This window comes from Thamnophis sirtalis, unplaced genomic scaffold (genome assembly GCF_051295495.1).
Source record: "Thamnophis sirtalis isolate CommonGarterSnake01/CBP01778 unplaced genomic scaffold, rThaSir2_p1.2 scaffold_4, whole genome shotgun sequence".
In the NCBI taxonomy this organism is placed as follows: Eukaryota; Metazoa; Chordata; class Lepidosauria; order Squamata; family Natricidae; genus Thamnophis; species Thamnophis sirtalis.
The window spans coordinates 129,264,188-129,273,497 of record NW_028261384.1 but is presented as its reverse complement, the minus strand read 5'-3'; the positions used below and the strand labels follow the sequence as shown (position 1 = coordinate 129,273,497).

The 9,310-nt window shown below is 51.1% G+C and overlaps 1 protein-coding gene across 1 annotated transcript; it reads left to right on the top strand.

Annotated features, from left to right (window-relative positions):
• Window positions 1–1,055: 1,055 nt before the first annotated feature.
• Window positions 1,056–4,894, top strand: LOC148046548 (uncharacterized). Its single transcript, XM_087714158.1, has 7 exons — window positions 1,056–1,206; window positions 1,704–1,831; window positions 2,297–2,364; window positions 2,864–2,971; window positions 3,685–3,783; window positions 4,290–4,312; window positions 4,817–4,894. The coding sequence occupies exons 1-6, from the start codon at window positions 1,114–1,116 to the stop codon at window positions 4,310–4,312; spliced, it is 519 nt and encodes a 172-aa protein (XP_087570284.1). The 5' UTR covers window positions 1,056–1,113; the 3' UTR covers window positions 4,817–4,894.
• The last annotated feature ends 4,416 nt before the right edge of the window (window positions 4,895–9,310 follow it).

The window sequence follows — 9,310 nt, the reverse complement described above, 5'->3', positions numbered from 1 at the left end:
GTTGAGGGGGATAAAAGTTGCAAACTCTCATCTGCCTTTCCTCCTTTCTCTGCCCCCTGTGCCCATCCTGCCCTCAAAGATGGCAAGGCACGGGTCCAGCACAGCCCTGCTTGCAGATGCCCCAAGAGCCCCGTTGCCCATCCCAGGCAGGCACCTCTCCAGAGTCCATGGTCAGGAGGATCTGAGACTTTTGCCAGCCACCCTTGGAACAGTGGCAGTGCCAGCCAGAATCAGCTCCAGCACATTCAGATCACTCCACAGTGGCTGTCACAGGCGCTTCTATGCACCTTCTTGACGACACAATGGAGGCCACCTGGGATGACTCATCTGCCCCGTGTCGGGGTGAGTAGTGTTGCTCTCTCCTCTGAGACCTACTTGCCCAAGGACATCCACCCTGGGTTGGGTTGTAAGATCAGGTGGCTTTTAGGCAAGAAGAAAAGCCCCTCCAGAGAGGTTCAGAAGGGTGAAGCAGTGGGGCACTGAGAGCTTGTTCACTTATGTGGGAAGGGTGGCACTGAGGCCCCCAAGGTAGCACTGCCTCTTCCCACAGCCTCCTTGGGGAACCTCCATTTCCCAGAGAGAGTGTCTGTGACTCTTGGAGCACAGCAAGGCTGGGAAGGAGCTCATCTCCCTCTCCTCTCTCCCCACAAAAGCTGCTTTGTGCAGTGCCACATCACCCCTTGAGCACCTGAGGACACCTGTGTCTCTTGACTCCATCTTCTCCTCTGCTCTCTCACCTGGCTGCTTGCAAGCTTGTTAGTATTGTACTTTAGCCAAGCCACTGACCTTTTCTTCCAAGCTTCAAACAAAGAGGGAGGCCTTTCCTGATGGGCTGCAGGCCAAATGCCCAATGGGTCCAGAGCCAACACAAACATTCTATGTTTGGAGAATGTCAATGAGTAAGTTCAGCCTGTCATCCTGGACCCTGCCAAAAATAACCCTGTTATATTGGTGGTTGCATGCCTGAATGGAGGTGATGTAAGCCCCAGCGAGGGTGGGAGGGCACAGGGAGCCCCCTGGGCTGTATAAAAGCAGGAGCCCCTGCAAACTCCAATCACTTGTCTCCAAGTCTCAGAATATTCTTTGGCTGATGAGAAGAAAGGACCGAGTGAGATGAAATCCTTGCTCTTCACTTTGGGCCTGGCCCTCTGCGTCTTCGTCCAGGCTAAGCGTGACAAGCTATTTGTGACAATTGATCATAGCAAGGTGAGTCCATGTGGATGGGGGTGTATGTCTCTGCTCTGGGTGCCCCTCCCTGACCCTCCCCTGATAGAAGGAACCCAGGCATCAGAAGCTCCTCTTCAGGCACAGAGGGGACAGCTGGTGCAATGGGTCTGTGCCTTCCCCCTACAATGGGGCAGTGAGGGCCCTTTCTCACTTGGGAGGGGACCACAATTTAACAAAACTGGCAAATAAATAAACCTGGGATATTTTTGATGCATTGTATGAAAAAACTCATCCCTAAATATGCATTTGGGTGGAATTACTCATAAAATCAACTCTTTCCAGAAAGCACATTTTAATTGCAATGACTTCCTCAGAGAAGTCATTCGGGGGGCTTCCAAAGGGTCTGTAAGGCTGCCTCCCAGTCATGGGGATTTTATCTCTTGCCCACTGATGGGCAGCCTCCCTGGCACAAATGCTTTTGGGGAGATGCTCCTTCTGCAAATGCCAGATGGGTCCCTAACACCTTTGGTCCCCAGATGAATGGAGAGTGGTTCATTGCAGCCATGAAAACCAATTGCCAGGATATTCCCCAAATGCTGGTAACTCCTGTGTCTTTTATGCAACTGACGGCAGACAAAGTGAAAATGACAGTGATGATGAAAACGTAAGTGCCGCAGTTTGCTGCTTGCTTCCATAATACCCAAGTGGCCAGGGGTCCAGTGGTGCTGCTCTTGTGAGCCAGAAGTCACCCCAAAGTCCTGGAACTGTCCTGGAGCTGGGGTTGTTTCTTCAGCCCCTTCTGAGATCCAGGGAGAAGGACCAAGAGACCTTCAGGGCATGTTCTCCTGACATCTCAGGGAGAAACGACTGAGGCAAGCACCTTCAGTCAGGGCCCAGGTTAACTTTGGTAGGCCAGGATGAAAGAGTGTTTGAGGACTAAAGGAAGGGCCTCTGGGGCAAGGCCACCTTCCATAGAGCCCAGGGGTTTCAGGCCATGAGCGAGATCAGCTGGAGAACCTGGAGGTGGTTCCTTTATTTGGGACAGAAGGACCATCAGGAAGGGCAGGTGGTATACCTAAGAGCTGAGTGATCTGAGAATGGCCTCAGAAGCTTTGCCATCATTTTGCAGGCCACAAGGTTGCAAGACAATGGAACTGATTCTCGAGAGAAAAGATGGAGTTTTCTCCACCACATTTGGTACGTAGTGAAGGGGGTGGGCTGGCTTTTAACATTGGGATCCTGTGGGGCCAAGAAGCAGGGGTACTGGTGGGGGTTGGGAAAGGAATGAGGCAGGGGCTGGAACAGATGCTCTGCCCACCCCAGGACCCAAGATCCAGCACCCTTGCCAGAGGAGCTAAGGGGCGGGCCCCTTAAGACCCAAAGAGTCCTGAGTCCAGAGGAGCCAGGCTCCAAAAGGATGGCAAAGGAGGGGATTCTGGGGCACCCTCTCATTTCTGGGGTGCAATGGAGTTTAGCTGCAGCTCAAGCGAGCTGAGGGGCTTCCTTGAAACAGGTGGGCAGGCACGGCCCCATTGGATGCCTTCAATGCTGTCTTCCAATCCAAAGACCCCAACTTCTTCATCAGGGGACAAGATCTCCTACCTAAATCTCAAAAGCTTACAGCTGGGGATCACTCCCCCCCCACCTTCTGCGAGAAAGCCCAACCCAATTTACAGTTGCTCATTTCTTCTTACAGGGGATTCTAAAATTACCATGGAAACAATAGAAATAGATAAGAAGTTTATGTCCACCGTCATCACTGTTGACACCGGCAAGGGCACATGCAGAATTGCAATACACCTGGGTGAGTATTTCAGCTGGAGATGAAAGGAAGTATGGCCCAGATGAAATTTGCATGCCTCATTAATGCCTCCTTTGCAGCAATGGGAAATATTGATGGAAATAGCTCATAAACCTGGTTTGCTGTGCAAAATCAGCCATCACCCACAAGGCTCTATCAAAGGGGGAGTGGGAAGACTGCGATGGAGGTTGCAGCAGAGGGCGCCCCAGTTTCTTCTTCAGCTTTAAAAGTAGAGGAGAGGCTCGGGGAGTGGGGGCTAGATTTGAGGTGGGGGTAGATTCCTGGGCAGCAGCTCTTAGAGCACTGGGGGCCCCTGGGGCAGCCCTTGGTAGCCGGGAGACCTCAGGGACTCAGCCCCCCAACATGGCACCTGCCTCTGCTGTGCCTTCACTGTGGCATCACCTCCCCTACCCCGCTGCTCCTTCTGGTGCCCTTTGGCTTGAGCTTGTAGGGGCACAACTCACTGAGCTCAGATTCATGCCTGTGCATCCTCCCCTGAAAGCAGGAGTCCACCGGGGGGGCCATGATCCTCCCACTCCTCAGTTCCTAGTGGGACCCAATTGCAGTTGATCCAAGGGACCCCCACCTACCTCTTTCCTTTGGAGAGACTTGCCCAAGAAGGGGGGTCCTCACCCTCTTAGAAGCCTACTCTGCCCCCTCCCCCAGGTGGAAACAGGCCAAGGGCCCACTCACGTCTGACTCTGTTCTCTCTGCAGTTAAGGATCTGAATGACAAGGGAAGCATGGGTAGTTTCAAAGCCTTTGCTTCGAGAAACAATGTGAAAGGCGAACAGGTTAACACCCTGTCCACAGAAGGTAGGTATTGGGGAGGGGGCGGCAGAGACCCAAGGCCCAGAAGCTGGAAGAAGGACCCAGGGCATTGTTATGGCAATTAAATTATGGGCGGCATCACCGAAACCTGGTGTGCCTATTTTGTGCCACTGGAAAGTGTTGCATCACAGACAGTGCCAGCTGAAATTAATTTCTTTCACACTTTTCTTGAAGGGAGGGAGGGATGTAGTGTAATTCTGCCAAGGGTGTCTTGTGTGCTGGCAGCAGCCCTGTGAGAAGGATCTGAGAGGGCTGTTGGCATGGCAGTGGCACCTTGGTACAATATGACATTTTACAGGCCTCCCCCTTCCCCTGGACAAGCCAGGCAAGGAGTAGACGAAGGGGCTTTGCTTCCCTGCTTTTTTGGGTGGCTGGAGTCCTTGGAGGAGGAGGGGGTGGTGCCTGCTGGTGGCTTCTTTCCTTTCAGAGGCCCACCTGTGCAGCCAAGGGCCTTGCCTGCATTTCAACCTGCTCTTTTTCATTTTCCACAGGGATGTGCCCACATTCCTCATAGGTACGTTTATTCTGGTTCTTAGAGCTGGTGGTCTTTGGGCCCTCCATCACAAAGGGGTCCTTCTGTAATGTGTGTATGTGTGGGGAGCTACTGGCAGTGTCCTGGGGTTTGCCTGGCTGACCATCTGAGGGTCTCGGCCTGTCAGCATGAAAACTGGGGTGATGGGCAGACCTGAATTTAAGAATGTTGAGGGGGAGAAATATGTGCAGGGGAGAGGGTAGGACAGGACTGCATCTTCGGCAAAAGCCCCATAGCTTGTGAACCTCAAGGGAGATGTGGGGGAGGGGAGATCCCACACGGCTGTGCCTGCCCAGAGAAGCCCCTCCCTCTGAGCCCCCCTGACTCCCGCTGATCCTGAGATCTGGTTCCCAAATTGAGAGCCACATGCATGGAGAGCTTACCCCACCCAGAGGGGGTATACATATTCTAGGCAAATCCCATTAAGGTTCTTGTAGTTTACACATAAATGAAAAGAGCCATCTTTCTTTTCTCTAAACAATACAGGTGCGGGCACTCGTGGTCTAGCCAGCTCTATGATACCCTGTTTCAAGTTTTTGTCAATAAATTTCCACAGTTCTTCCATTTCCATGGTGTCATCGAATAAATTTGGGGTTTGGGGAGTTTTACCCCTGGGAGGATCTCAATGGGGAGGGGGGGAATTCATTAGAAGCCTTTTCACTGAAAATGTCTTTAATGTCCCAGTATTCTTTAAGGACTTTCTCTTCGCCCTCAATTTTCTCCTGCATTGCAACTGCTAGATTAGGTTCAGCTTTGGCTATGTGGGAGACCATCCCCTTGCCTTTTGGGGTTTTAACAGAATGGATGCAAAGCAACCCTTTCCTCCAGTTCACGTGTGGGTTCCATTTCCATAGCCAGGGTAATCCTAGTGTGAGGGGTCGATCCATCCCAGGTGCAACTATGAAACTTAAGGATTCTTGGTGATCCCCTATCCACATATCTACTGGTTCAGTCACAAATTGGGCAGGAGCCCCCCCCCCCCCAAGCTATTGACCCATCCAACTGGCAAAAGGCAATGGGCACTTTCAAAGTTCTCAGTCTTAAGCCCATTTTTTCCACAACGTCTGGACTAATTATGCAACGTGTGCATCCAGAGTCTAAAAGAGCCAGCATTTTTGCTTGGGCTCCAGTAGAGGGCACTTTAAGTTCTACAGGAATGGTCATGAGGCCCAATCAGGGATGGTCATCATCGGAGTCAGTTTCACATTCCCCCAAGAGAAAGGAGGCTTCTTCTCCCCCTTGATTGGGAGGGAATTCTTCAACAGGATCCACTCCTTTCATGGTGGTGTCCTTTCGTCTCCCAGGCTGTTTGTTCGGCTTCCTCTCCCCAATGGCAGGGTGATTTGGGCCAATTTTTGAGAGGCAGTTCACTGCTCAGTGCCCCTCTTTCCCACGGTGGAAACAAGCAGTAGACTGGAGCTTGCTTGCAGACCAACATTTCCTCCCTTCAGAGCTCCTTGAAAGGGGGATTTTTACCTTTCTCACTGTCTTCCTAGTGTTTATTCCTGGCTAGGCTGATCTCCACATCTGCTGTCAATTCATACCAGCATTGCAGGTTGCCGGGGGGGGGGGGGGGGGCTGCTAACACAGTTCTGGTATATATTTTGGTTCAAGCCAACCATCAGAGCCTCCTCCAACCACCCCACATATAAACGGACAGTTCATGAAACTCTTGGATGCATTCAGCCCCTGGATTTTTACCCTGAGTAAGGGTTTTCATCTTTGTTCTGGCCTTTCACTCGAGGAGCGGGTCATCAAAGCATTTTCTTAAGGCAGCCATAAGCCTATTATAGTTCCTCAGCAGGGTGGGAGTCATCGTTATGCAAAGCGACCATCCAGGCTGCCACTTTGTTCTCCAACGCCATGGTAACAACTCTCACCCTGGCTTCCTTGGTGGGGAGATCTTCTCCAAACTGTTGCATAAAATTCCAGACCTGCACCAGGAAAAATCCTAGCTCCTTTGGGTCACCTTCAAATTTCATACCAAGAGGAGGAACTTTTGCCATCTGGGGTCTGTGGGGCATCTCTCCACCCCTTGGAAAGGATCTTGCGGTGGCTGATGCAGCTCTCCCATCCTGATCAGCTGTGCTGTCTGCCCCCAGGCCCCCTCTGGGTGAGACAGGTCCTCTGCAGGTCTCTCTTCTTGATCAGGGAAATCAGCTTCTCTTTCAGACCTGCTCTTGCAAAATGACATTTCTCCCAAGCCTCCTGGAAGAGTTTCATAGCGTGGGACATCATGAGATCCTCTTCTTCAGCTTTCTGCCAGACAGCTGCAGGTCGCCGACATCAGGTTGTTGTAACTCCAGCCAGAATTTCCTCAAAATCATACTTCTGTCCCACTCCCAATGACCACCTGGGATGGACGAATCTTTCCTCCAAATTCAGTTCTGCCATCCACTCCGTCTCCAGAGGACATGAGGATCCCCTAGCCCCCATGTCATCCTTCTGCCCGGGTTGGACATTTCTTTGAAGATTCTGTTTTTATTACACTCCCCTCGGAAGGTGTTAGCTCTGGGATAAGTGTGACAGTGAGACCTTGCTTAATGTCAAGCACGCCTCCTTCAGCAACCAATAAAGAAACCACTTAACTCCATTTTTAGAATTAAGAGTACTTTTATTGGTTATGAAAAGATAGCAGTGAAGTAAAGCAAGGTCTGAGGCAGAAACGCGTGAAACCATATGTATCAAACGTTTGCCCAATTCCTCCCCCCAACAACCCCCACCCCATTGCCCAATCTGCAAATCCCTTAGGTATCATGTGGGTTCATCTCCAAGAAGTATCATCAGGTTGGAATGCAGGATGATTGGCCTTGACCAACACCAAGCACCAGTCACCAGCATGTGCAGAAGATGGTGAGAACAAAACTCCCTTTTTAACTATCCTCCTGTACCAATTATTTCCCATCCCAAATACCATGCCCCCCTCTCCATTTCTATGGCAGCCAAAAGCAAGTAGCGAAGCAGAGGCTGACATCAAGATTAAGACTAAGACTAATGCTGGACTGGACTGGACTGGACTGGACTGGACTGGACTGGACTGGACTGGACTGGACTGGACTGGACTGGACTGGACTAGAACAGAACAGAACAGAACAGAACAGAACAGAATAGAATAAAGAGTGAAAGGGATAGAATAGAATAGAATTCTCTATTGGCCAAATGTGATTGGACGCACAAATAATTTGTCTTTGGTGCCTATGCTCTCAGTGTACATAAAAAGGCAAGATACATTCATCAAGAATCATAATGCAACACTTAATGATAGTCATAGGGTGCAAATAAGCAATCAGGAAACAATCAATATCAATATCAATTGGAAGAATACAAGCAACAAAGTGACAGTCCTGCAGTCATAAGTGGGAGGAGATGGGTTATAGATGGGTGATAAACCGCAATCAAACAACAAAATAGGCTGCACCCTTCATGCTCCAAGACTTTGGACCTGGCCATGGTCAGTCCCAGCCCTTCCCTTTGCCTAGCCATACCAGACCCAAACTGGCCATCCTGTTCCCCAATAAAGCCCCCAAACCCATCCAGACCACAGACAGAAACCCCTCCACAAGTCCCAGGGCAGTCCATAGGAGGAGCTGCAAGACAGCAGCAAGTGGAGAAATCCCATCCTCGGTCAGAGACATCCCCTTCTTCCCACAGTCCATTTTCCCCACAAAGGATTCCACGGGTTGCAAGGTCCCCCAATGGGAGCCAACCCTGGCTCTTCCTCAGAAGAGGTGAGACTGAGCCCTTGCCAAACTGACCAGGGCAATAAAAGGGGAGTCAGAGTTAGAGGTGGAGCATTCACGCAATAGCCATAGTCATAGCACTTAGGCTTATCTACCACTTTACAGCCCTCTCTAAGCAGTTTACAGACTGAGTGAACTCTGAGTGAACCTTCAGCCTGGTGAGATTCAAACCGCCAAATTGCAGTCAGCAGAAGTAGCCTGTAGTACTGTACTCTAACCACTGAGCCACCACAAGCAGCAGCCCCTGTGGGGGAAGGAGGCTCCAGGCGTGACAGCCAATGGGACCTCCTGGGCTACGTCTGTGAAGCCCCATGCTCCTTCCTCCTTCCAAGGCCCCCTTCCCATCCCGAGCAGAGTCCTTCACCTGAGCAAGGGAGGGGATTCCTCTCCCCATGTTCCCTCCTGTTCCCACAAGTTCTCTATCATAGAGGTCACCAACCTTTTGGACTTCAGGGATCACTAAATTCATAATTTTAAATCCTGAAGACTACTAACGAGATCTGCCTAATGGGTGGGCGTGGCTAGGTTGTTATGTGACTGGGTGGGCATGGTCAACTCAATGTCACTCACATTGAGGGGTGCCTCACCAGCCTCTACTTGCTCCTCCCCTCCTAGCCACTCCTCTCCTGCCTGCCTGGGCTCCTTAGGGCCTCAATAGGAAGCCAGTTGCTGGAACTAAGCAGCCACCAGGAAAAAAAAATGGCAAAACAGCTCAATTCAAATTGGATCTGACCAAGAAAGAGGCTCAGCAGAAGCACCACACTGAGGACGAGGAGCATAGACTTTCCAAGCAGAGGGAAGACCTGTTGGAGTGCAAGGCCAGGTACTGGTGCCTGGAGGCTCAGTGGGCTGACATGGTCAACCAGTTCCAGGCCACCATGCAGTCACACTGGAACAACTCCCTCTGGCTCTTTGCCACCAGCTGTGCTCCCCTCCAGCCTTTGCCCAAAGCCTCGAAGGGGCCAAAGCAGCCCCCAAGTCAGAATTTCTGCCCCCCTCCTACCCGCACAAAAAGACCCTGAAGGGTGAGACTCTCTGCAGCAACACAAACGTTCATTTCACGTATCCAACCCAAGATTAGGGTTAGGGATAGGATTTGAGGACCCCTGATTTAGTGCAATATAAATAATGCAAATAATTTTTCTGTCGCCCACCTTTGACTGCGCCTCTAACAGGACTGATGTGGTTTCCAAGCAGGGAAGACTAGCGAATTGTGTGATGACATGTGGAGCATGTGGCT